General features: G+C 56.4%; 7 protein-coding genes across 7 annotated transcripts; 2 read left to right on the top strand and 5 right to left on the bottom strand.

Moving 5' to 3' along the window:
• Positions 1-126: 126 nt before the first annotated feature.
• Positions 127-1,794, bottom strand: E0L32_009376 (uncharacterized protein; the record flags this gene model as incomplete). Its single annotated transcript, XM_031144335.1, has 1 exon — positions 127-1,794. The coding sequence occupies one exon, from the start codon at positions 1,792-1,794 to the stop codon at positions 127-129; it is 1,668 nt and encodes a 555-aa protein (XP_030991199.1).
• Positions 1,795-4,212: 2,418 nt separating this feature from the next.
• Positions 4,213-5,843, bottom strand: E0L32_009375 (uncharacterized protein; the record flags this gene model as incomplete). Its single annotated transcript, XM_031144334.1, has 3 exons — positions 4,213-5,225; positions 5,338-5,499; positions 5,570-5,843. The coding sequence occupies 3 exons, from the start codon at positions 5,841-5,843 to the stop codon at positions 4,213-4,215; spliced, it is 1,449 nt and encodes a 482-aa protein (XP_030991198.1).
• Positions 5,844-8,723: 2,880 nt separating this feature from the next.
• E0L32_009374 (uncharacterized protein) lies at positions 8,724-10,343 on the bottom strand (the record flags this gene model as incomplete). The annotated part of the gene is made up of 1 exon (XM_031144331.1): positions 8,724-10,343. One exon carries the CDS (start codon positions 10,341-10,343, stop codon positions 8,724-8,726), a length of 1,620 nt encoding a protein of 539 aa, XP_030991197.1.
• A 1,409-nt stretch (positions 10,344-11,752) lies between these two features.
• E0L32_009373 (uncharacterized protein) lies at positions 11,753-13,720 on the bottom strand (the record flags this gene model as incomplete). The annotated part of the gene is made up of 1 exon (XM_031144330.1): positions 11,753-13,720. One exon carries the CDS (start codon positions 13,718-13,720, stop codon positions 11,753-11,755), a length of 1,968 nt encoding a protein of 655 aa, XP_030991196.1.
• Positions 13,721-16,403: 2,683 nt separating this feature from the next.
• Positions 16,404-18,795, top strand: E0L32_009372 (uncharacterized protein; the record flags this gene model as incomplete). Its single annotated transcript, XM_031144329.1, has 4 exons — positions 16,404-16,634; positions 16,833-17,416; positions 17,469-18,608; positions 18,681-18,795. The coding sequence occupies 4 exons, from the start codon at positions 16,404-16,406 to the stop codon at positions 18,793-18,795; spliced, it is 2,070 nt and encodes a 689-aa protein (XP_030991195.1).
• Positions 18,796-19,135: 340 nt separating this feature from the next.
• Positions 19,136-20,433, bottom strand: E0L32_009371 (uncharacterized protein; the record flags this gene model as incomplete). Its single annotated transcript, XM_031144328.1, has 4 exons — positions 19,136-19,303; positions 19,392-20,061; positions 20,162-20,301; positions 20,383-20,433. 4 exons carry the CDS (start codon positions 20,431-20,433, stop codon positions 19,136-19,138), a joined length of 1,029 nt encoding a protein of 342 aa, XP_030991194.1.
• Positions 20,434-24,971: 4,538 nt separating this feature from the next.
• E0L32_009370 (uncharacterized protein) lies at positions 24,972-26,279 on the top strand (the record flags this gene model as incomplete). The annotated part of the gene is made up of 4 exons (XM_031144327.1): positions 24,972-25,101; positions 25,206-25,924; positions 25,987-26,196; positions 26,259-26,279. 4 exons carry the CDS (start codon positions 24,972-24,974, stop codon positions 26,277-26,279), a joined length of 1,080 nt encoding a protein of 359 aa, XP_030991193.1.
• Between the last annotated feature and the right edge of the window lie 257 nt (positions 26,280-26,536).

Here is a 26,536-nt window from a genome sequence, read left to right as displayed (position 1 = left end):
CTAGCAATGCAGAATGTCCCAGAAATGAAACAACCCCCCGTCAAATACCCCCCCCCCCCCCCCAAAGAAAAACCCATGCTGGAAGGATGAAAGCCATGCCACGTAGGTAAAGCGAAGCTTAGGCTTCTAAAAGTTGGTGCTCTTCTTCTTCAAGATCCGCTTCTTCTCCCCGTCGTCGCGGTCCGCTCCTCCTCCCCCGCCTCCTCGATCCCGGTGGAAGAAGCCGCTTATGCTCGCCCCGGCCCCGGCCCCGGCCCCGGAGCCGTAGGGGTTCGAGCCGCTCCTGCGCTTCCCCTGCTTGCCCGGCGGCGGGGCCTGCTGCGGCGGCCCGTACGGCGGCCCCGCGCCGCCCGGGCCTTGGTACCACGTGTTGCTGCCGTACACGGCAGGCGGGCCCGCGCTCACCGGCCGCGGAGGCATAGGCGGCGGGCCACCTGCCGGGCCGAACCAGCTGGTGTGCCCCGCGGGGGGCGGGCTGTGATACGGCAGCGGCGCAAACGACACCTGCTGCGGCGGCCCTCCGCCGCCGGCCTGCCTGGGCGGGAGGTGGGGCGGCGGCCTACCGCCGCCGCCGCCGCCGTTGGAGGGCAGGTCCTGGCCCTGCACGCCGTACATCTTCTTGAGGCGCTCCGTCTCCCTGTCGACCTCGGCCTCGCGGCGGCGGCGCTCCTTGTCCTCGGCCTCGAGCATCTTCTTGATGCGCTTCTGCTCCTCGCGGTCGCGCTTCTCGCGCTCCTTCTGCTCCTGCGCCACCATGGCCTGCAGGCGCTTCGTCTCGGCGTCGAGGGCGCCCGGGCGGCCGTTGCTCTGCTGCTGCTGCTGGTACGCTGCCGCCGCCGCCGCCGCCGATGATGAGGAGGCGGGAGGCTGGCCGTTGGCGAGGGTGGTGGTGGGGGGCGGGCCGGCGGCGGCGCCGGACATGACGAGCGGAGGCGCGGACGATGCGCCGCCGGGGCGCGAGTTCTTCCTCTTCCCGTTGGCGACGGCGTCGGCGGCGGCGGCGGCGGCAGCATGGACGTTGAAGGGGTCCTGGCGCGGGGCCAGGTAGAGGTCGCGGATGACCTCGGCGCCGAGGAGCAGGACGATGTCGAGCCCCTTGCGGTCCTCGACCTCGACGCGCTGCAGGTTGGGCTCGTAGATGGTGACGGCCGACTCGCGGCCCGACTTGAACAGGGCGACGGTGATGTCGGGCTCCTTGCTGCGGTGCTTGCCGAGGCTGCGCCCGACGTTGTAGCACGTCATGTCCTTGGACAGGCGGCCGTCCCTCTTCCACCGGAAGGTGATCTTGGGCGCGAACTCGCTGACGGCCGAGGGCGCGCCGGGCGCGCGGGGGGACTCGCGGTCGACCCGGCTGGCGCTGGGCACGCGGAAGGTCTGCGTCGGCATCTCAAACTCCCAGGCCTCGGTCTTGTTCCAGCTCCCCGGCAGCAGGCGGACGGGGACCGTCTGGTCCGGGTTGTACAGCTGGATGCTGAACGAGTCGGGCACGGCGGGCAGGGGGGGCGGGGGCCCCTGCTGCTGGCCGCCCTGGGCGCGGATCTCGGCGGCCGAGAGGGTCGGCTGCTGCCACTCCGGGTCGACGACGACCTCGCCGAAGACGATGTCCGGGCTGTAGGGGTCGGTCAGGGCGGCGGCGTAGCGGTTGCGCGCGGCGGGCGTGGTGGCCGGGTCGGCGCGCTTGAGGACATACTCTGGCGTCGGGTCGGAGCCGTGCTGGGTGTAGAAGAGGATCGAGGACAGGGGATTCTCGGTCGAGGCCCGGTAGTGGAACGTGGGCAGGTTCTCGTCGAGCATGTCTGCGGACGGCTGGCCGGCTGGCTGGCTGGCTGGCTGGCTGGCTGTCGACAAGCCAAAAAGCCTGGGCGGGAGATTCTGCGCAACTTTGAGCAGGCAGGCAGAGGTCAAGGTTGCGGCTGAAGCTAGCTAGGTGGTGGGTGGTTGTTGCTTCCCCAGATATGAGATATACGGCTGCCTAGCTAGCCTCACGCCAATCGGTTTCTAGGCGGTCCTACAAACGGCCCCGTGGTCCTTGAAGTGTTTTTTTTGGCTGGATCAGAAATCAAACTTGCTACCAGATCTCAGCTCGTGTTCAGCAGATTGCATCGGTTGAGGTTGTGGACAGTGCTCCGATGGCGATGGGTGGTGGAATGTATGTGTGATGGCGGGGTGTCTGACCAAAGCTTGGTCGGCCGACGCAAGCAGCTGACGAAGACAAGTTCGACCTGTATGTACTCAAGGTTAGCTACTTGGTCCGAGTTGGCTGCAGGCCGTGGCAACAAGGCTGCCAAGAGTTGTTGCAAAGGTTGCATACCACCTCGAGGAACTACAAGTACAATACCATACAGCAGATCAGGGTGGAGGATATAAATAAGGGCCCGAAGAAATCGAGTGGGCTCACCAACGTCACCAGCACGCATGGAGACAGCGCTGAGCCACAGCCGAAGCGGTATCATTGCCGCGTGGAAGGCAGCGCTAGCAACGGCTGTATTTAGTGCTGTATCTAGTGGAGTGAGACCCCCCGGCCGACCCCCTTGTCCATCCGGTGTCCATCCGGGTGAGGCTGTGCTCCTCTTGATTCAGACCATCCGTCAGTGCTGGCCTGTCTATCCAGAGTCGCATGAAGGCCCAAAGCAGAGCTGCCTTCTCGCGTAAGACAGCCTGCATGTCAGTCCGATGTACGCGAGGCAGAGTCAACAGAATACAATAAATACAAGATGCGTTTAGACTTGACCAACATCAGAGACGCATGAAACCTATCGTGTATATCGTGTGTTTCTGACTGCGGCGAGTCCACGAGCATGACGACTGCGTGGCCTCAGAGCTTGCCTAGCCTGAAAGGCTTCACAAATACAAGGAAAGAGCAAGAAGAAGAAGAAGAAGAAACGAATAATATATAAAAAAAGGCAAATGATATATAGAAGGCGAACACCTAACAGACTTTGACTGACTGAATACTTGACCTCGTGTAAAATATGTAAAAAGAATAAAAAATAAAACAAAAAATATTTGCCTAGACCTGGAATCGAACCAGGGTCGTTTCGGGATTGTCGCTGTTGGCCACAACGAAATATACTAGCCACTATACTATCTAGGCTGAGATGATTGGACGTCAAGGGCTTTATTCAAGTATATGAGCCCCATCATTTTGTGTGCTCACCAATCATTACTTTCGAAGATTCATCCAGGACCCGCTGGAGACCACTGTGCGTCGAATTGTACAGTTCAAGCCTAAGATGATTTGGTAGAAACGGCGGACAATATACTAGCATAAAGGCAAGGTCCGGTCGAATGCAAGACAAGACATTGGTGCAGTTTCTCCATCACCACGAGGTGTCAACCAAAGCCTCACAAGCATTACATCTCATTGCACAGAGTACCCCTTGAACCCGTTCTCACACTCAAAGCCTCTTCTCTCGTTGTAAAGAGACGTAGCACGCGAGCACACAATAAAATGGTCATTCCAAGTCATATCTCGAATGTGCAAAGACACATTTTGAACAAAGTAAAATTTTCTGCGTTACTGCTGCTGTTGGGCCAGCCGCTCCTTTCCCAAGAGAAGATAGAGAAAGAAAAAAACCTCGGGAGCGGGCATGGCCATGCTTTGGCGATTGTACATTATCGTAAACGACATTTCCAACACGCTTCCTCTAAAGTAGACAAAACAAAATAGAAAACTGGGGGGTCATCCTTGGAAATGCTGGGGAAAACAGATGGCAAACTCCTCGAGTGCGCCTCTCAAACCCGTCCCAGGAGTATGTCGTTGTCTGTCTTTCCACGTCTGCCAACTTGGTCATGTACCCATCGAGGTACCCTTTTCCTTCCTTTCCCCCCAAGTGCGCATCCTCTCCAACCATCCTTCTAACCGTTCCAAGAGGGGCTCAAGGGGTAGCTCCCCAAGCTGTTCCTCACCTCCTTGTGTCTCTGGGTATATTCAGCGCAAAGACACGATATACCGACCTATATAGCGCCCGTGGGATGTCTCAAAAGCACCGCAGCTCATGAAAAAGAGTTCGTAAATCTCTGATCCCCAGCTCAGAGATTGGAGTATGCATAAATTCCAAGCAGATGCGCCGGCGCTCCAGAGTTGCTCTATTAGATTGTACGGCGGACGCTGTCGCTCAAACACAACAAGCAATGAGCGGCCAAGGGCGATGCCAAAGCAGTTTCGAATCAAGAAACCAGATCGGATCTCTTGATGCTGGCGGAGCCCGATTATATGATGCCACCGGGTGGGTCATATCCCGTAGCAGTTCCTCTGGCTCCGAGGCCTGCGCTACCAGGGGTCTCGGCCTCCACCTGCGCATTGTTCGTCTTCCTCAGCATGAACATGGGCTTCTTGCCCTCCCTGTCCAGCTGTTTGAACAGGATGAGGGGCTTCTCGTCGAGGCCTAGGCAACGCTCCTGATCACCGTACACGATGTAGAGCGCGTACTGGTCCCATGGCGCATTGATCTGGTATTTCTTGAGAGCCGCGGGGAGCACCTTGTAGCAGGGGTCATCCATGCTAACCCGGAAGGACTTGAAAATCTCCACAGAGCTGGAACTGGGTGTGTCCGGCGCAGGTGTCTGCATCCGCCGAGGTGCCGGCGGCTTGTCGCGAGAGGCATAGTGGTCGGATTCGGCAAAGGTAGAACGGCTTGAGGAGGGAGGCTGGTCACCGCGGTATGAACGCGATGCAAGTACAGTGCCACCCATGGTGGTCGGCGGTGATGTTGGAGAGGGTATATTCGGTGAGGGATACGAGGGCGACACCTGCGGCTGGCCGCTGCCATTCATCGCCGCCAGGTGCGACGATGAGAGGACGGCCCTTTCTGCAGCGCTGGCCGGGTCCAGTGTCTGTTCGACTATCGAACGGTCGTGCGTAGTTTGGAGGTGTGTCGGCGAGGTCGTCTTGGGAGTGGTCCCCAGCATGATCTTCTTGGTCGAGTACTGTCTCTTGAGCCCACCGGCCGATTGCACCGTAGAAGGTGTCTGAGCAGGGGGCGAGATGGTCGAGTCGTACGGATAAGATGGGCCGTTGTTGACGTTGGGCAGGGGTTGCTGCGCATCCTTTGCCAACCGCAACGCCGGAAGCATATCCTCCCGCAAGCGTCTGAAGTCTTCGGTCAGCCGGCGCAGATCCTGCTCAACCAGATTCATCCGCTCATCGCGGAGCCTGAGCTGTTCAACAAGGTGCTTGATATCCTTCAGTGTAGCATTGGCATATTGAGCCTCCACGTCGGCGGCTAGACAGACGGAACATGGGTCAGTGATTTGCAGACAGGACAGAGCCATCAATCGGGCTTCCTCATATGAGCCTGGTGGGAAGGGCACACAGGCAGCACGGCGAGAACTTACACATGGGGATGTACTGGTCGCTGTCTATCGGGATATCCTGGGCCTTCTTGACGTCGTATACGCTCTTGAGGATGGTCAGGCGATGGCCCACGCTGTTGATGCCCATCTGCTTCAGATCATCATGAAGCAGTGCCACAAGGGCCTCGCCAACGATTTCATTCTCTACACAGCATCGTCAGAAACGCAGTGCACACAAGGCAAAAGAACAGCCTCGCATCTCATGTCGACCCACCTATGAAGCGATCAGAGTACTGTTGCAGCCCAATGGTCGCAATGAAGTCGGCGCACTCCTCGGCTGTCCACTCCGTTATTATCGTCTCGGGCAGCCGATCGGCGCTGCTCCTGTAGCCGTAGGTGGTCGGAGTGTGCTCGTTGGAAGGCGGGTCGGATTCAGTAGGGGAGGCTTCGGCGTCGGTGTGGTCGATCGGGGAGCTGTCGTGGATGTCTCGCTCGTACTCGTCGTCCGCATCGGACTCGGCATAGGCAGTACCCTGGACGAAGCTCATGATGCAGCAGGAGGCGAAGCCGAGCTAGAGCCCAGCGATTCCGACAAAGCAGTCGCAAGAGTCGAAAGAGCAGAAAGGCCACTGTAGATCGGGTCTTGGGAAGCCGTTGTCCAACTGGGCTGCAGGGGTACAAGGGTTCGGCGGCAAAGTGGTGCACAAGGCAGCTTGTCTGCGCAGTGGTCGGGGGAGATGCTTCGCAGGCTCAGACGTTACACTTCCATTCCGTCTCGTGCTCTCCGTCCCGATCAGATGCGAAAATCAGGGCCGTGGAGGTTCTGGCGACAAACGGCGGGAGTTGGGCCTGGGAGGAGCAGAAGCAAAGAAGGAATGTTGGATGCCGAATTGCTAGCAAGCAAACGGGGGGTTAGAGAGAGAGCGAAGCGAGTTGGTGGAGCCAGGCGTTTGTCCTGCCAGGCGCTATGTAGGGGTGGACGTGCACTGGGTTTGGTGCTGTGGACTCCTTCTTTAGTCGCAGAAGACGGACGCTGATTGTTAGCGTTGGGGAGGGGAGGGGGGGAAACAATAGACGAAGCTGGTCAGTGGTGGGCAAGGCAAGGCAAGGTGGTGAGGGTGAGGATTGGGAAGCCGCCCGTTGATTTGACCAGGCGACTGAACAGTCTCGGGCTAGCCGCTCGGAGTCTTGGGTGGTCTTGACTGGTCTTGGACAAGCAACTATTGGTGGCTCGCAACCGTTTTGCAGGGCCTGTGTGAGAGTGGGTGCGTGCTGCACTCCTGTTGCTCTGGGTTGGGAGGCGTGGGTGCTCAGGTACGAGTTGATGGATGGTCTTTGCTTCACTGGGGGCTGGACTGGGCTGTGTATCTCCCTTTAGGAGGTAGGTAGGTAGGTAGAGTCAAGTTTGTACACATACTGACTGGCCTGCATGCAGATGGACGTAGGCCCCATTCCGCTACAGCCCTTCTTGATGGGATATGGATGCCCTTATTATCGTCATTCTGTCAGCAATGTCGAGATGCAGCGTGCAGCGTCGCATTTGAACCCGCACTGGATGAGACCATGATAACGACAAAATACTACTTGTTTGTACTGCTGTGCCATTGACTCGCTGGGTCGCACCACTCTTTCTCATAATGACATCGTTTGTTAACTCTCAATGCCAGCAGCCCTGTGATGGCTGGGTTCTTGTCCCAGTCATCTTCTTTCTAACTACCTACCTCTAGTATGTACAACGTGCAAAGCGCGTAGACTCAACAAGTAGAGTCCTTCAAGGTGTGCGCGGTGAATTTGCTCCTACCTCGGAGCCGACTCTCCACCACAGAAAGGAAAAAAAAGGAAACAACTCCATCTCAGTAAGCCCAATTCCGAGTGGTAATCTTTGATGTTTTCGGGAAGCGAATTGGCAAATCTGGCCCACTGGCAAATTGCATGGTCACATTTGCATCACAGCTAGTGTCAGGTCCCGATGGGCTTGGTTGGAAATGAAGCCATTGGTGTTCTTTTTTTTCCCACTCTAGGGGCCCCCTGGAAAGGAGACATCGTGTCAGAGCTCGATAGCCGGTCAAGTTGCATTCCCGCCAGAATACGTGGCGAGGCGAAAAGAAAAGACAGAAATACGGGAAATGAGCTGTTTTCCTCGTGTCCTGTGACTCTTGGGCCCTTTTCTGCTCGTTCTACGCGTGGGTCAAGTTGTTTCTAGCCCACCAAAGGCGATGTGTTGAAGGGGCCAAGCCTTATCCCAGTGCCGATGGCTTCCGGCTGGGGCTCTGCATCGGATCTTGTGCCGTATGGTAGCCTCATCTCCCTATCTTCTCTCTACAAGTAGAAGACTTTTCCTTCGAGATAGCCAACCAAGCTATGTCCTTGTCCATTCTAGAAAGAAGACTACCCGGGCCTCTCTCGTCACTGGTCAGGCCCTATCAGCCATCACCAGTCGTCATCTCGGAGACACCCACTCTAGATGAGACGCGGCTTCACCCTCGACCTTGCGAAACATCGCCAGGCCGAGTGCGAGCATGGGAAACACCTCGTTGCCCATTCCTCAACTCCACACCCACCACCCGCAACATGTCTTGAAACATGCTAAAGGTCCCCTCAGCGCGGCGAGCTGTTGGAGTTTCATGTCCTTTTTGGGGGGGACCCGGCCAAGCTGGCCGCCCTGCTCGGTCTGGCCCAAGTACACATGGATCCCTCCCTACCTGACGTACTTTCAGCTTGAATGACAAGACAATGTTGTAGCTCCCAGTAGTTCTCATCGAAAGAGAGGCAGCCAACAGGGTACAATGTAGCTCTTACTAGGACTCCGTACACGTAGATTTTTCGATGTGTACTTGTAGAGATAGATGATGTTCATAAGCGCATGCACATCTTCCCCAATTTTTGTGGTGCCAACCCGTTTCTTTCAGCGTCCCCTACGCCAAAAGTGGTATCAATCCCGCCCTGTCGACTTGTTTAATTTAGCTCCCCGCTCGTGCCGTTCAAGAGCTGAGGCCTACTACGAGCCTACGACCTTTGAGGCTAGCCGCAGTATTGGTAACCAGTCCTTGCTTCCTCGTCCTCCCTCTCGCCTCCCGTTGACAACAACGTCCCAGAAAACAATAAAATAAAATAAAAAACGTCAAGGCAAGTTTATTGCCGGCTGTTGCGTGCGTAGAACCGAGAGGCAGATCTCTCATTCAATCAATATCTGGAGAAATGAAGCGAAAGCCCCTAACTATCAGAAGCGACAGAACCTCAAAAATAGGTACCTAGCCTTGAACATACTGCATGCGCCTTGGAATGCAAAACTCAAGGCTCCACGAGCAAACTTGCGTATCCATCACCTGTTCGCACCCCAGAATGCTATGCAAATGCAAAAGAGAAACTCCAACCATCAACAACTTCGATCATCAACCACCAAAAAAACAAACCCCGCCTCCCCTCCCCTATCTCCTACCCCTCCGCCCAACGACGGTGGTGCTCTTGGTCCTCGCCTCCTCGAGGTTCTTCTTAAAGTCCCCCCACAGCGCCTTGATGACGCCGCTTGCCTCCCACTGGTCCACCGTCTCGTTGGCCAGCCGCCGCCGCTTCTTGCCCTTCATCTTCTCGCGCTCCTTGAGCTTGGCCGCCGTCATGAGCCCCTGCCTCTCCAGGTTCTCGCCGACCCAGTCCATGAGCGCGTGCTTCCAGTGGATCAGGCTGTGCGCCGTCTCGGCGTTCGAGTTGCACACGACGCCGACGAACCACTCCTTGTGCTGCGGCTGTAACGTGTTGCCATCCTCGTCGCGAGATGCCCGGCTGCCCTCCTCCTCTGAGCCATCCTCCGAGTCGCTGTCCGATTCGACCTCTTCGAGGGAGTCCTTGTAGTAGGCGGACCCGATCATGGAAATCTTGAAGGTGGCGGGATGCTTGCTTCTCCCACAGGCATGGCACGCCTCGCCCCTGTCCGGGTCGTTCCTGTCGAGCTCGTAGCTCTCTAGGTAAGGTCGAGCACGCAGCGCCTTGTAGAACTCGGGCTTCCAGCCCGCCGACATGAATTTAGACTGCGCCAGCCCCCGCACCTCGTCGTCCAACTTCCTCCAAGCAATCTTATAAAGGCCGTCGTCCTTGTCGAACGCCGGGTTGAGACGGCGATGAACAAGCCACTCGACGGCATCTTTGAAGTGTGCCTTGAGCGGCTTGTGCGCGTGGGATGTGAATTCCAACGGGATCTCTTGTCGCAGTAGGTCTGCCGGCACACCCAGCGGTCCTTCGTCATCCTCAACCACGAAGTCCTCCAGATCTTCATCGTTGTATTCGCCGTGCTCTTTGCCCTTGGAAGGCTTCTCCTTCTCTGCCGACTTGGTCTTCTTTGCCTTATCCTTTCGATTCTTATGTTGCTTGAGTGGCGAGCTGGGTTGCCCCTCGACTTCCTCTTCTTCGTCATCGAATTCATCAAGGGCGGCGAAGTCCGAGTCCGTGTCATACTCCCCCTTTTGATCCTCCTCGTCCGATGACGACTCGGTGAGTTCCTCGATGGTGATGTTCTCGCCCTGTCTCCTCCTGCGCAGGACCTCCTTCTGCTTGTCCTTGAAAGTTCGATGCCCAGTGCGAGCACTGCGCGATCCACGTTTGGTGGGTGAAGACTGAGTCTTCTTCGGGGTCTGTAGCTGCACCCCCTGTTTGGACGAGCCGACCTCCGCTACGTCTGGCAGGTCGGGGGACGGACTGGCAGACTTTGCGGCAACGAGACGCCTTCTGCGTTTAGTCGGCGACACAATGTCCTCATCACTGTCGTCGTCGTCCGGAAGAACTGCCGGCTTGCGGCCTCGTGCACGCGCAGAGGCTGGCGTGGCCAGCGGCATGTCGTCGTCTTCTTCGGATTCATCATCGAGAACAATCATCTGTTGCCGCTTAGCATCGGGCTCCGACGCCGAGCCATCTTCTGAGCGAGGGCGCTTAGCCCGCTGACTACGGCTCGGGAGCTGCACGGGCTCCGCATCCTCGTCCTCTCTGATTTGATCCACTTCCTCGGCATCATCGGAGGAGTCGTCAGTGAGAACGATCGGCCCGCCCCGCTTGGACATGAATTGCGTAGATGGAAGTTGGCTTGCCGAGGGCAGTCTAGTCTGAACGCGCTCTATTGCCAGCGGAGGAGGAGGCTTCCTTGGAGAAGTCGTCCTGGCCCCAGGGCTTGATTTTGGCGCCATCCCTGAGTGAGGGTTGAAACTTTGATGTCAGCAGATTGTTGTGCAAGGGCATGGGATTTAGATATAGGTAGGCTTCATATAGCTAGCATGTGGCCCTTTTTGAAATGATCTTTCAAGTAAGGCGGAGATAAGAGGCTGGAAGGGGCGGTTTTGATTGACGAACGAATAAGAAGGAGACATACCTAGAGTCGCCTCCAAAGTCTGTTGCTTTGGAGGTTTGTGCTTGCGCGCCATGGGGAGGTAGTGAAGTGAAGTTGACAAATTCAAAGGTGTTGGGAGAGCAGCGTCAAAGTGGTACAAGATTTTGGTGTGAGCTCATCATACAGTCAGGCAGCCTTGTTCGCTTGTCTGTGCAGTAAGTAGCTCTACCTGGCCACAAACTTGCTCTTGGAGGAGTTAGCACACTTTCAAGAAAACAAAGAATAAATGGAACCAAGCTGGATGTAGTGAGAAAGCGAACGCAGGACGTCTCAAGGAAAAAGGTTGAGCAGTGACTGTCACCTTCTTCTGCCTTGCAGCATCACTCGATCCACTGCCATGCGAATAGACATTGAGGAGGGTCCCACTTACTCCGTAGGTACACTGCAAACTTGGGATCGAGTATCCGGAGGCAAGTCCAATCCAACAATGGTAGGACTGGAATGCTTCCAAGGGAATTATAATCTGGCGGAGATATCAATATGTTGTTAGTCCAAAGAAGCTACTGTCGCTTGGTCTCTCCCCACTACCAGAGAGGAAAAAAGAAAAAGGCAGCCTAGACGCGTCAAAGCGTGTCGGCCACTAAAGTGCATACAGGTAGACCACGCTTACATAACACCACCATCCATCCATACCGTATCTCCGAAGGCGCACTCTGGTCACAGCAAGCCATATCATCACACATTGCAGGCTTCGCACATTCTATCGTAGCCTTGGACTGGCCGACATTGGGTATCAAATGTCATATGACTATATATTATCTTCCAGCGAGAGGAGCTGTCCCTTGGGTCTATATGATTAACCGCCTCCTTTCGAGGTTCCCCCTTAAACAGACCAGGGCGCGAGAGATGGCATCCGCATCCCCGACTAGCTACCTCTTCGTTGTCTATCGACGGTTACACTTGGGTCAGGGTAGATAGCTGATCAAAAGGCTATCCGGCCCGTCAAGAATTGAAGGGTTAAGCGAGTGACATACCCCCTCAAGATTGGGCCCCATTCTATCGGATAACGCCGTGTTCTCCCTGAACTCCAGACATGCAGTACAAATGGCTCGGGCAAGCTTCTACGTCCCGTCGAGGCGGGATAAATTACCGAAGCTTGTATTGTACATCGCGAGCAGTGCAGGCGACGACATCTTCCAACTTCCACCTCGGGGGCTTGATCACGCCCTCCAGGCCGTTGGCTTTCCTCCACTCTTCCTCCATTTCCGGGGTGACACCTGGAGGCAGAGGCTCGAGACCGCCGGCAATACCAGTCGAGTACTTGAGCTGCAGGATGTCGCCAACCTCGTCGCAGGCAGCCAAGAGCCAGTCAAGGTCGTCCTTGTTGTGAGCTGACGAGATGCAGAACCGAGCGCGGGAGCTGATCAGAGGAGTTGCGGGATAACCGACAATCACAATGGAAATCTTGCGCTTGAGCATCTCTTCGCTGAAAGACTTCATTTTGCCGGGGTTGTAGAGCACGACCGGAATGATAGGAGAGTCGTCGTGGCCATAGACAATGAAGCCGAGACGCTTGAGTCCGAGCCGCAGGTACCGGGAGTTGAACGCAATGCGCTGGAGCCGCTCTTCACCCTGACCAGGCACGAGCTCGCCAGTGATGAGCTTGAGCGAGGTGAGAATTTGCATCAAGACAGACGGAGCAGGAGACTCTCCCAATGCTGTGGCTACGTTGGTGCTCCTGAGCTTGTCGATAATGTGCTTCTCGGCAGCGACATAACCACCGTTGGCGCCAAAGGACTTGGTGAGGGTGCCCATAAGGATGTCGATCTCGCTGGGATCAATGTTGAAGTAGTCACAGACACCTCGTCCACGGGGTCCCAGAGCGCCGATGCTGTGGGCTTCATCGACATAGAGGTAGAACTTGTACTTCTTCTTCAGTGCAACCAGACTGGGGAGGTCAACGAGGTTGCCCTCCATGGAGTAAAGACCTTCGACAGCAACGAGAATCTTCTTCCAGGGACGGTGAGTGCGTGGCTGGCCCTGCGAGATGGCTTCCCTCAGCTTCTTCTCCAAATCAGCCATGTTGTTGTGCTTGAACGACTTGATCATGGCGCCTGAGAAGCGGGCACCGATACGGATGGACGAGTGGTTGAGCTCATCCGAGATGATCAGGCAACCCTTGGAAACGAGGGCAGGGAAGGAGCTCGCGTTGGTAACGAAACCCATGGAGAAAACCATGGCGGCAGGCTTTCCGACGAAAGCAGCAATTTCCCGCTCAACATCAATGACAAGGTCCGACGTGCCAGCATCCGCTCGAGGGCTGCAGAAGCCGAGGCCATACTTGCGCACAGTCTCCTCGACGGCGGTGGCACAAGGTCCGTCGGACTGGGCGAAACCGAGATAGTTGTAGGAGCTCATGTTGAGGGTCTGCGTGGTGGTTCCGGTGTACTGGTACGAGCGGTTCTGGTCATCAGACTTGCGGTCCAGGAGGGTGATGAAGCGGCCGGGCACACCGGTGGTCACTCTAGCAAAGCAATCGTCGAGGCGTCTCTTGAGGCGACGAGTGTAGAAACTGTCGAAATCGTCGTTGAGGGGAGCATAACCGTTGGCGGCTTTGAGGGACGCGTACAGCTTCTTGTCGCCAAATCGCTTGCCGAAGAAGTCCCGCGTGTGGCCATAGATGATCAGGAGCAGATAACTGATGTAGGTGGTCAGGACGAAGTAGTAGGCTGGCTCGTCGTGAACCGGTGCCTTGAGCGACTCGCCCGAACTCTTGCTGACGTATCTATGGCGCTGGCTGAGCAGAGGGCCGAATTGTGCCTCAGCACGCCTCTGCTGGTCTGACTCGGACGCCGAAGGGGGTTGGAAAAGAGTGGTCGGGGCCTCGTCGGTGTTGGCTTCTCCAGCAGTAGCCGTCGAGAGGGAGATGGTCGGCAGGGACAGGCTGGCTGCTGAGATCTGGGGCGAGGAGCCATTCTGTTGCTGCATGGCTTGGAGAGCCTGCTGTGCAGACAGGCCGTCCTTGCTCTTGGGGGACGATGAGAAGAACTGGGAGAGACGGTTGGCCTTGGACTGCGACGGACGGCGCTCCGTGTTCCGCTCAGTCGTAGGCATGCTGGAGGAACTCGAGAAAGGGTTCGAAAGCTTGCGGGGCATCTCTGACAAAATAGCCGAAGCCTTGGTTGATACGGGGAACGAGATCAAGGAAGGCTGGGGACCGAGAGGTCAATACCTGCAATTCTACAAGACGATCATCCGTTAGTCTCGGTGGTAAAGACGACCCGTGCGAACGGTGCATTGACCGGTTCTGAAAGAGGACATGCGCGACGATGAGAAGGACACCGCCTTTGCGTTTGCCAATGCGAACGACGAGCGGTGAGATCTCATGGCTCGCAAGTCGTCTTCACCAGGGGGGTAAATGGATCGACTGCCGCCCCGGGGTGATCGGGATGCGGACAAGAGAACTTACGGATTGCAAGTGGCTGATTGCCGTGAATTCAATTGACTTGGCCGTTGCCTGCGAGAATAATTGGCAAGGTTCTCGCGATTCTCTTTGCGCAGAATCGATGTGCAGAGACAGACACGCGCCACCTGCGTGGTTGTTTGACGTCTGGCACGAAAGGAGAGGCCGCTAAATTCCTGCTGCAAGGGGCGTCACGTTGGCTCCCACGCACGCCTGTCGTCCGAACACCCGGAATCCCCTGATCTGACTGGTCCCGCTCGATCCGGCTGCGTCTTCCAAATTCACGTCGCAGGTCGAGGAGCACGACGATGCGGTGAGAGGATGGCCGATTGGAAGGCGTCGGTGGGAGAAAGGGGAAAACAAGAGAGAAAAAGGAGCGGACGGGTTGACGGTCAGGATAGGAGAGAGGGAGAGAGAGAGAAGAGAGGAAGAGCAGGAAGAGAAGCGAGACAGCAGAAATGGATCAATCATACGTTTTGGCGTGGTACGCCCAGTGGAGGAGCACTGGAGCAGGAGGGAACTCTCGAAGATTTGGCGGCGATTCAAGGATGGCACTAGCCAGCTTGCCAGCCAGCCCAGCACAAGTTTAATTTTGGGCCGGTGGATGCTGCGCGCGCTCGCTGAGCTTGGCTGCCCCTGGCTCCCGAGCCCTCCGGCCTGCCCACTGGGCAAGATGCGCGATGATGAAAATCTCGGCTGTTAGTCGACCAGCGAGCCACGGAATTGGTACATCATGCGGACCGCACAGAACAGACTCGACAGAGTAACAACATCATCAATTGCACAGCTGCCGTTCTACTCCCCCAGCTCTGTACTTCTAGATTGTATTGTGTCGGCCTAGAATGCTTTATTGACGTGGCAGAGATTCAGCGATTAGCAAACCCAAAGTCACTAACCAACTTGCCTTACCTACTCGCCTCACTCGCTCCCTCGGCGACGCGAAATTTGCAGGGATCGCCGTCAGCGAATCCCATGAACCTGATGCACTAGCACGCTTGCGGCACTGACAGAGCCCACCAAACGGCAGCTATCCGGGGTTTGCTCGCGCTCAGGGGCACGACCGGGTGGTCTCGCCACCGTTCTATCCGCCTGCCGCGCCCAGGGCTTGGTCCCGTCATTTCTTTGGCTCCCGACCTGGAAAAGTCTTTTGTTGCTTGGGCTGCCCGGATCCCTGCAGCATCCTCTGGCGCATCGTCACATCTTCCCATGGAGCTTGAGATGGAACTAGGCCTTCCGAACCTTGCGAACGCAGTCTCGCATCCCGTCAAGTCCGCTTGCTCGCCTCCCGCTAATCGTCAAGGCGTCATCGTCATCGAGGGTGTTGACTCCCCCCTGATGCTCGCTTCCCCCAGTTGCCCTGTTGCACGGCTAAGACGGCGGGAAACCCTGCAATGGCTGAGCTTGACAGGTGACAGCTAGAGGTGCCCCAGTCTGGCGATCCTGGTTCGTTAACTTGGACAAAAAAGCAATCACTTGGCTGGTCATAATCACATATCATGTTGCAAGGGGATATATGGCACAGACTCGCCTGTCCAGTTGCTTTACAGGATGTGCTGAACAAATGCATCAATACATTACAGTCAGCAGCACATGCAATCCAAATCCAAATTGTGAGATCCTACCGCCACCCATACTCTCAGATTACCCTGAGCCAAGCATGGTCACTTGTCAGCTTGAAAAGAGAGGCATTTGAGGTGTACCGACACCTCGAATGCCATGTAAACCACCTCGACTTGGATCTACTACTACTACCCTTTCCCATACATCAACGTCAAATAGGTGCTTACCGAGTAGTCCAAAATGCACAGCTGAAACCCGGACCGGCCAAGGCGGCAGGGAACCACTTGTCACGGTGCTCAAAACAGGGTTTGATCATCTCGAGAAAGTGGTGAAGGTCTCGGTGTCTGTCATGTCGATATTGAGTCTCCGTTGCACATGGCTCGACTGAAGCTGACCGAGGTCGGCGCGGCGACTCCAGTACCAGATCCGCTCTACCTCGGAGCAAACCCGCACTGTTCAGTGAGCGAATCGAGGACCGACGATGGCCGACTGGAGCCGCCCACTTTCCGGACGGCGGAGTACCTGTACCTGGATGCCACGTTCACTTGTAGCATACTCGAGGTATGGGTACATGTCCCAACGGTTTGGTTATCCTGCTCGCCAGAATTCCAGCCTCAGCCAATATCAGACTCAGTCTCGTGTCTGACCTTTCACACTGAGTGAGGTTCGTCTATTTGAGGGCCGAGTTACTCCGCTTCCAAGTAGACAATTCTCTACTACACGCATCGTAGAGACCGAGAGAGCAGAACTGCGTCTTCTTCCCATCTTTCTACCATGGCAACCAACGGGGATGTTGCCCGCAATGGCAGTCCGGCTGAACTTTGGAGACACCCGGAACCCGAGACGAGTCAGATGTGGAAGTTTCTTGAGCACATAAACTCCAAGTACAAATTGGATCTCCAAGACTATCCTGACTTGTACAAGTGGTCAGTAGAAAATGATTCGGAGTTCTGGGAGGAAGCATGGCACTTTGTCGGCATCACGGCCTCAAAGCCATTCAATAAGGTCAGTCAAAGTCGACATTTCCTAGACCATAGGTGGAATGCTGTGCCACCAGCCCCTTTGAGGCGCGATAGGCGAGCTTCTTGTCAGATATCGCACGGATTTGAGCAAACATTGCAAGTACACCGGCTCGCTATGATCCGGCTTGTGTTCGCAGTTTCTGCTCTCACGTACTTGTCTCGTCCACTAACTCTACCCTAGGTCCTGGAGTCCGATAGCCCCATGTTTCCACGGCCTGATTTCTTTGCCGGTGCCCGTCTCAACTATGCAGAGAACCTGCTCTACCCAGCCAAGGAGAAGGTCAACGACTCGGACACCGCCGTCATCACGCTCACTGAGAATCATGACGTCTCATCTTCCATGACCTGGCGCCAGCTGCGTCAGGAGGTCGAGGCTTGCTCCCTGGCACTGACCAACGCGGGGGTCAGGAAATCGGACGTTGTCGCTGGCTACATCTCCAACCATGCAGGAGCTCTTGTTGCCATGTTGGCAGCGGCCTCTATCGGCGCCATCTGGACAGGCCTGAGCCCAGATACGGGTGTCAGTGCTGTGCTGGACCGCTTGGTTCAAATCGGGCCCAAGGTGCTCTTTGCAGACAACGGCGTCTTGTACAATGGCAAGGAGTGGTCAAGTACGGAAAAGACTGTCGAGATTGTTGCCGAGCTGCAGAAGCATGGCTTGGAGCTGGTCATCGTCCTGGACACCCTCGCCGGATCTGACCTTGGCTTGGGTCCACTCGCATCTAAGGGTGTCAAAGCAGAATCGTATAGCGACTTCATCAAGAGGTATGTGCATCATCTGAGAATTCTCGATGCGTGATATCTGATAGGCTCTCAGCGGATCTGCTGGAAAGCGACCACAGTTCGAGCAATTGCCTCCGTCGCATCCCTTGTTCATACTCTACTCGAGTGGAACAACCGGCCTACCCAAGCCAATTGTGCACACTGCTCTGGGTACATTGATCCAGCACAAGAAGGAGCATTACCTCCACTGCTCCATGAACTCTTCCTCCCGTCAGCTGTACTACACTACGACGTCGTGGATGATGTGGGCATGGAGCGTCTCTGCGCTTGCTTGCGGAACGACGCTCGTGCTCTATTCCGGTTCGCCTTTCAAGCCGCACGGGTACATGTCGATGCCAAAGCTGCTATCGGAACACAAAGTGACGCACTTTGGCACCTCGGCAAGCTATCTGACCATGCTGGAGACCAACAACATCTCTCCGGTGGACGATCCCACCCTGGACTTGTCGTCCCTCGAGGCCATCTACTCCACAGCATCGCCTCTGCCGCCGTCTACCTTCTCCTACGTCTACGAGGCCTTCCCGAAGCAGGTCAACCTCGCCTCCATCACCGGCGGCACGGACATCATCTCCCTCTTCGGCGCGCCCTGCCCCCTCCTGCCCGTCCGCGTCGGCGAGATCCAGTGCGCGGGGCTCGGCATGGCCATCTCGGTCATGGACCCGGCCTCGGACCCGGACGCCCCGCGGCGCGTCGCTCCCGGCGAGGAGGGCGACCTGGTCTGCGCGCGGCCCTTCCCCTGCCAGCCGCTGACCTTCTTCGGCGCCGGCGGCGACGAGCGGTACCGCGCCGCCTACTTTGAGCGGTTCCCGGGCCTGTGGCACCACGGCGACTTTGTGCGCATGGACCCGCGCACGGGCGGGCTCGTCATGCTGGGCCGGTCCGACGGCGTGCTCAAGCCCCACGGCGTGCGGTTCGGCAGCGCCGAGATCTACAACATCCTGACCAAGTTCTTTGGCGACGAGGTCGCCGACGCCGTGTGCGTGGGTCGCCGCCGCGAGTCCGAGAGCGAGGAGACGGTGTGCCTGTTCGTCGTCATGGTCGAGGGCAGGCAGTTCGGCCAGGACCTGCGGGAGCGGATCAAGGCGACCGTCCGCAAGGAGCTGAGCCCGAGGCATATCCCCGGCATCGTGGAGGAGTGCGGCGGCGGGATCCCCAAGACGGGTAATGGGAAGAAGTAAGTTTCTCACAGAGGATTTCATCTTGGCCTCGAATCTCTCGAGAGAGTATTCACTGACATGGCGATCAGGATCGAGGTTGCTGTCAAGCAGATCCTCTCCGGAATGAAGATCAAGACAAACGCGAGCGTTGCGAATCCCGAGGCGATAGAATGGTTCAGAGAATGGGCCAAGACACACGCTTAGATGGGGTATAAAACAGTAAGAGATATAGATTCATGGAGCTTCCGGAGCGCAAAAGGATGTTGGTGGTCTTTCAAAGTGCAAGAAAAAGGACATTCTCAAAACGGGCAGTAAGATCAAACATTTCCAATAGAAGGAATTCAAGGACACTTGACTTGGCAATTTCATATACATCACTTGAAGAATTGTCTCTCTTGGGCTTAGCTAGAAGATGAGCACAGCTTCGGATAACCCATATTGTAATCAGAGCATCATCATTGACACTATCTTCTTCTATTCTATCATCATGGTCACATCAGGAGAGAAGAGTCCCTGAACGCCCCCATCCCAACCATGCCAGCATCTACCACATAATCTTCCTGAGCCGCTCCTTCTCCTCCTCGCCGCCAAAAATGACATCAATCGCCTTCCGCGCCAGCTTGCAGCAGTCGTCCTTGGTAAGCCCAAAGTGCTGCGCCACGAGACGGTACTCGTTGGAAAGCGGGCTGCCAAAGACACCCACATCATCCGTCTGTTTTCCCATGAACCATCGTCAGTCTCCGCACACGTAGCCAGGATCGCTCGTTCCAGGAAACAACGCCAGAGGGACCGGAACTCACACAGAGGACAGGCACGCAGCCGTCGACCTTCCACCACTCGCCAAAGTGGTGCGCCTCGAAGCCGCCGGTGATCATCTGCGCGTGGACGTTGCAGCTCAGGCACAGCTCGAGGCCCATGCCGCGCCTCTCGACGATGGCGCGCCTCGCCCGCTCGCCGACGTGGATGACGTGCCCGATGCGGTCGGGCCGCCAGCCCAGCAGCAGGTCCAGCTCGGCCTCGGAGCCGCTGCACTCGGCCTCGGCAAAGTGCAGCGTCATGCCGAGCCCGTCGACGGCCCGCGCGGCCTCGAACGCCGGCGACAGGGCCTCGATGCCGCCCCTCGCCGGGTCGCCGCAGAGGTCGATCCCGACGACCTGGGCGCGCGGGAAGGCGCGGCACAGGTCGACGACCTCGAGGGCCTGGGCGGGCGTGTTGCGCCGGTCGACGGAGAGGATGAGGCGCGTGCGCAGGCGCGCGCCCGACGACGACTCGAAGGCGGCGATGGCGTCGAGGATGCGGCGCACGTAGTCGGCCTTGGACAGCGGGCCCAGGGCGCGCGGCGTCGTGCGCAGCTCCAGGTAGACGACGCCGTCGTCGGCAAAGTCCTGCAGGACGCGCGTGGTGGTGTAGGTCAGCGCCCACTCGTCGTTGACGAGGTTGTAGATGTAGGACGAGAAGAGCGGGAAGAAGCTGGGTTCGCGCATGCAAAGTGTCAGCAGCGCAACGAGACACATATACATCCTCCAGCAGGGCAGAGAAGACACAAGGAACGTCGGGCGGCCGGCCTTACGTCTTGAGGTCATAGTCATGCTTGCCCGGGGGCATCACGACGAGCGGGTCCTCGAGGTCCGTCTCGCCGGCGGCCTTCTTCCGGAGCCAGACCTCGTGCAGGCATTGCCGGCTGATGCTGCCGCTGAGATGAGCATGGAGCTTTTGAGTCGAGGTGATTCAGCGTCAGTGTAAGTGCACCACAAAGTAAAGGCCTCCGACCTCGGAGTTCAGAAGAGTTACCTCAATCTTAGGGAGGGCTTTTACATCCAGTGCTTCCTCGGGGCTGGCCATGTCCGCGCGGTTGACTTGTTTAAGGGTAACTTGACCTCGACCGTTTCAGTGACCATGTCTCACACATTTTTTTATTCCATTCTGAACGCGTGAGCACGTAGAGATTTGGTGTCGTCGGCCTCGGATCCGACCCGATGTGGGGTTGGGTTTTGGTGTTGTACACTTCAGTGATAAGAGCTTCTTCACTCGAGGCCTCAAAGATCCACTGCCTCCAGTCCCAATGCCATGAGATATCGTCTGTCATCCTCCCGCACTTGGTTGGTTATCATCTCTAACTAGGTAATGTAGCCACAAGGCATATGCGAGAACCATTCCCTGGGCCTAACATTCACTGAATGCACTAGGACCGAGACGTATGGGGAGCTATGGTGGTGGTGAAAGGGTAAAATGCCCAATGATGTCGAGCAGCGCTCCTCCACAGGTAGCCTCATTCCAGGAGATCACTAACTACCAACATGAAGCTTGGCCCTTGATTCCATCTTAACTAAGAACTGGACCTCTGAGAAGCGTGTAGTTACATCAGCTGTGGTCTTGAGCAGTGACTCGCAGCAGTTCACTTGAGGTTGGCCGTTACAGCAACTACCTAGCACCCCTGAGAGGCGAGCCGCCACACAACTGCATGGTATGGTGCATGGAGCTGTAAAAACGCCCGACGCCCGAACGCCCCACGGCGGACAACTTCTCATTGCAGCAAGGCAAGCGAAGGGCACGGGCTGCGGGAAGCTTGCGATGTGGGCGGCGAGTTGGCGCCGTCGTCGACTAGAGTCGGTCTAAGGAGCCGGGGCTCGACAACCTCGGGGCATCTCTACGCTTGGTTCTACTAGTACTACCTTGCTAGCCACAGCTTGGAATGGGACGATGACGGGGAATAGTCATGTATGGAGACTATGAGCGCCCTTAACCCATACCAGCCGTTGTGTGTAGTAGATGCTCCTTGTCCAAAAGTTTGACGAAGACGATGGGCAGAACCACGACAGGATCCAATCTTTCTTGGGCTACGAAAACGTATAAATGGCGGCCCGTCCGCCGTCTGGGGTGAGTCGGGATCCACGTTCGGTACGTCAGCTTTATTATTAGAGCTGCGCATACCTGCAGTCGGCCGCAGGACAAGGAAAGACAGCGTACGCAGGTACCTACCTACCTAGGTACATTAGACGCCACTGTCGACATGAAGCGCGGGGCGGGTACGTATCTTGACAGCACCGTCGTATTCATAGGCCCAGAAGATAAGATGGAAAGGCTCTCGCACATCGTCGAGACTCTCCGAATCGGAAACAGTTACAAGAGTCGGCTCATACGATTGCGGGTTGTCTCGGATATGGCCTGACAGCGGCAAGGAACGAGGCAAGGGAACGCAAGATAGCGAGGCGAGAAAGCAGGAGACTGCAGAGAACAAAAAGCAAAGTTAGGAGTAAACGGACCGAGCTCGAGGGAGGAGGAGCAGCTAGCAGATCGACAAATCCATGATGAGAACACGGCCTTTCAGCACTTCACATTCTGGCAAGCGCGAACAAAGTCTCGTCTATGATTTGGAATGTGACATCAAGCAGGCGTCTCCTCCAAACTCTGTGCCGCCTGGAGGTGAAGCCGTGACGATGGCAAAGAGGGAACAATAGAGTGTTGACTGGATGGCGACGCTCGGCGGCGGATGATCAATCGAAACCCTAAATCACGAAAAAGCAAGCATTGTGGCTGGACGCGGCAGAACGGAAAGCCGTCTTTTTTTCCTTGTTTCTTACTTCCGTGTTAAGGTTTCCTGAGAACCGTATTCCGGGACTGTCGCATTGGGCTTCGTGGCCCTTCTTGACCCCATGATGATGCCGACGTTGAAGATTCCCGCCAAGGCTCTGAACTTTGGGGGGGGGGGGAGGGGGGGGTTTGTGTGCACACCCTCCTCCGCGATCTGTCCAATCCATGCATGGTTTCGCTCCCCGGGTATGCAAGTTGGTACACACACGCCGTATGTACTTCGTACACTGCTGGGTGGCCATCACATCCTCATTTGATGGTGTGTGCTCACTAGGTCTCAACGCATGTGTGTGTGTGTGCTGCAAAAGTCTTTTCGTTTCCTCTCTCGTCAAGCACGCACTGAGGCACTTTGCCGGGAGTCCCGTCCTTTCATTAAGCGAAGCTTTTTGGCCAACCCTGTCAATCGAATTTCGGGGGACAAGGAATGGAGTTGTAGTCGGTGGAGAGAGAACGGCGCAAGGTGGAGATGGGTGCCACCGAGCAGGTAACATGGACCGTTGGCTTCAATGTTGCCCACCCGAGCATCCCCATTCCAGGCTAAGATGTTCCGTTTTGGCCCTCTTCGTCTGTGTACTTGTACGGAGGACGGAGTACGGATATCCATGGTCGTCGAAAGGTGGGCGTGACTGACCCTGGAGGCATGTTTGTGCCTCACTGTCCACACGCGGATGCACCACGGTATTCTCGCCTGTGTGCTTGCCAGAACTAATTGAACGGATCGGTAGAGCAGACACTTCGGGAAAGGGGGTTACCCAACGGGATGCCCCCCAGTCGGCATGGGATGCGGGACGAAAGCCGATGGCTTCAGAGAAGACGAGACGGATGGAAACCCCCCTCCTCAACAAGCAGCATACACGCGCGCGCGGGCACAATTACCTACAAGTACACTCCACCTCTCGAGCTTCCCAAGTGACAAATGGGGTAAATGACGCGGTTGCGACTCGGAATGGTCCCTGCGCGTGCCGCTCGCCCACTCACGGAGAGACTGGAGAGGATCGATCAATGATTGTTTTTGGTGTGTCCGCTGCTTTCCCTCGCCTCAAAGGTACTGGAATAAGGTGAGGACTAAGTCTCACCTTAATTGTGGATTAGAGGTGTACATGCTGTAGACCCGCAGCCTTGCGTTGAGACCAAAGTACCTCGCTACCGCCCGTGCACCCGCCTCCAGTCACTGACCTACTGCACCAAGGCCCCAGAACAGACCAGCCTCCGGCGCTGAAGGCGTCCAAGTGGAGGTTCCAGGTTGAAATTGGTCGCCTTGCAGGAGCGAAGCTGGCGGGAGATTTGCACTAGAGACCCGCTGCGAGTAGTGCGAGACTGGCACTATTTCCCCAAATGGCCCATGCTTGAATCAGTGGTGGGTGGGTGCTGCACTGCTACGCTACAGTGCTCCTGGAGCTCCAGAACTGCATTGTGCCTCCCGGTCGCCCCTCTCTCGAGGCAGATGCCTTCATCCACCTCGACCAAGACCGCCTCAGATAGTTAGGAAACTGGAATATTCCCAAGTCCAAGCTCGGCTTCGTGTGCACCAGACACTCCATCTGCCTGGCCTGCCTTGGCTTTGCTGGTTTGGCTGTTGCGTACATACTCTTGTTGGGAACGTATGGATGGATACGTGCCCTCGAGGTTGCTCATTGTAGTCTATTCACCCCCTAAAATACCTAGGTAGGTACTTCCGGAGTAGCTTCAACCATCCATCTTGCCGCCCTCCGTTTCTGAGGCGGATCAATCTCGTGGAGCGCGGCAGTCCCGGAGCATTGGGTTGAGCGTAGATCCCATCGAACTTTCGCAAGGCAAGCTACTCATTGGAGACAAGAGTTGAGGAGGGGGACACGGTTAAGGTAGTTATTCTTCTCACAAAAGAAGCACGTAGCTAGGCAGTTAGTATGATGGTCTAGTGACCCTCTGCTCTTTCACCGCACGCTCTCTTCCCCCTCCTGTCCAGAACAATGCGCTGAATTGTCAATGTATATGCTCAAGTGAAGTAGAGAGCCTTGGGATGCCTCAATTGGGCGTTGCGGACGGACATCATAAGGGCGACTGTGCAGACTGGTAGAGACATGGAAGGTCTGGCAGGTCATTAATAATAAACACACCTCTCCCCTCACCTTTCTTTTCTGCCTCTGCCCAGCCCCAAATCTCCCCCTCCCCTACTCACGACCTCCCATCCCGGTCCTCTTCCCCCTAAAAACAAAAAGTGAGAGAGACAGAGAGAGGTACTTCTTCTGCCGACGGCTCTGCTAATAATCGATTGAGCCACCAGCCCATCCTTGGCTCCATCTCCTTGTCCTCTCCACCCCCCGACCCTTGTCCAGGAACAGTCATTTCTCTTCGACCCAGGTCTTACGGGGTCTGCCTAGTCCAATCTGCCACTACCACCTAGCCCTGGAGGTCCTAGCTTCATTGCTGGTTCGGGCACTGGGGCAGCAGAAACGGCCACGGCCCTCGCAACCCCCCCCCTGGAGCTTGCATTTTCTTTTCCACCACCACAACATCCAATCCTCACCCGCACCCACCACCAGCCCTCACCACCTTACCTAGACAGGTTCGACCTCTCCCGTCCCTGATTGATCCGTCCGTCAATCTCGCAGTTTCAGCTCTCTCCCTCTGTTCCTGCCGCCCCGAAAACCCTCTCCCACGACGGAACGATCCATCGCTCTTTTCTCATCAATCGTTCAATTCGTCGGGCCGCCTTTGGGTTTTTTTCTTGCCTTATTCTTCACTCGATTGATTCGCCGATTCATTGAGTGGCTGGTTCTTGGTTTCCAGAAAGCCCGCCCCCCCTTACGATGGATTCGCAAAGGACATCCGAGGTGTCGCCCGAGGCGATGCAGGCCCGCATTCAACAGGCGCGTCGTGAGGCCGAGACGCTCAAGGACAGGATCAAGAGGAAGAAGGATGAGCTCGCCGATACCACACGTCAGTCCACCCGGTCTCTTCGAACCCCCTTTCCGATCGCTGCCCGCGATGGATACAGCAGCGCAGCGATTGTTCGCCGCCGCCCATGCTAACAGCTTCCACAGTCCGAGCCGTCGCCCAGCAAGCACACGAGCCGATCCCCAAGAACCAGTTGATGAAGGCCAAGCGGACGCTCAAGGGCCATCTCGCCAAGATTTATGCTATGCACTGGTCGACCGACAGAAGGCATCTGGTTTCCGCTTCGCAGGATGGCAAGCTCATCATCTGGGACGCATACACCACCAACAAGGTCCACGCCATCCCCCTGCGCTCGTCCTGGGTCATGACGTGCGCCTATGCGCCCAGCGGCAACTACGTTGCCTGCGGTGGTCTCGATAACATCTGCTCCATCTACAACCTCAACCAGAACCGGGACGGCCCCACCCGGGTTGCCCGCGAGCTCTCCGGCCACGCAGGCTACCTGTCGTGCTGCCGCTTCATCAACGACAGGAGTATTCTCACCTCTTCTGGTGACATGACCTGCATGAAGTGGGACATTGAGACTGGCAGCAAGGTTATCGAGTTCGCCGATCACCTCGGAGATGTCATGAGCATCAGCCTCAACCCGACCAACCAGAACACCTTCATCTCTGGTGCCTGCGATGCCTTTGCCAAGCTGTGGGATATCCGTGCTGGCAAGGCCGTCCAGACCTTTGCTGGACACGAGTCTGATATCAATGCGATTCAGTTTTTCCCTGACGGGCACTCTTTCGTCACCGGCTCCGATGACGCTACGTGCCGGCTGTTCGATATCCGCGCCGACCGTGAATTGAACGTCTATGGCGTAAGTTTTGCTCTCTTCATGACGTGCAGTCTTGGTGACACACTTGCTTACTTCATTCTCAGTCCGAGTCGATCCTGTGCGGCATCACCTCTGTTGCCACCTCGGTGTCTGGCAGACTGCTGTTTGCCGGTTACGACGACTTCGAATGCAAGGTCTGGGATGTTACCCGTGGCGAGAAGGTCGGATCTCTGGTTGGCCATGAGAACCGTGTTAGCTGCCTCGGCGTGAGCAATGACGGCATCAGTCTGTGTACTGGCTCTTGGGATTCTCTGGTAAGAAGAAACACGACGCCGTGGTTTGCGCTTTGGGAACATGACACTAACACGACTGGTAGCTGAAAATCTGGGCGTACTAAACAACTTATCTTGACAATCATACTCACCGGCAGGTTGTGATGGTCTCGATCCGCCTGCTTTGATTTCTCGAGTAACTATCTTCGCCACAAATCAACCTGACTACGCCTTAATTCCTCGACGGCCAGGCGTACAGGACGAAGTAACGAAATACAACCCGAACATACTCACTCTCCTTGGCGAATTGCGAACCTTCCATCTTCACCTTCAGTCCTACAGGATAAAGGGGCAGCCGGCACACGATGAAGACCACCGACTT

Source organism: Thyridium curvatum (genome assembly GCF_004353045.1).
Source record: "Thyridium curvatum strain D216 chromosome Unknown NODE_67_length_248306_cov_82.505095, whole genome shotgun sequence".
Taxonomy (NCBI): domain Eukaryota; kingdom Fungi; phylum Ascomycota; class Sordariomycetes; order Thyridiales; family Thyridiaceae; genus Thyridium; species Thyridium curvatum.
This window is presented reverse-complemented; position numbering and strand designations above follow the sequence as displayed.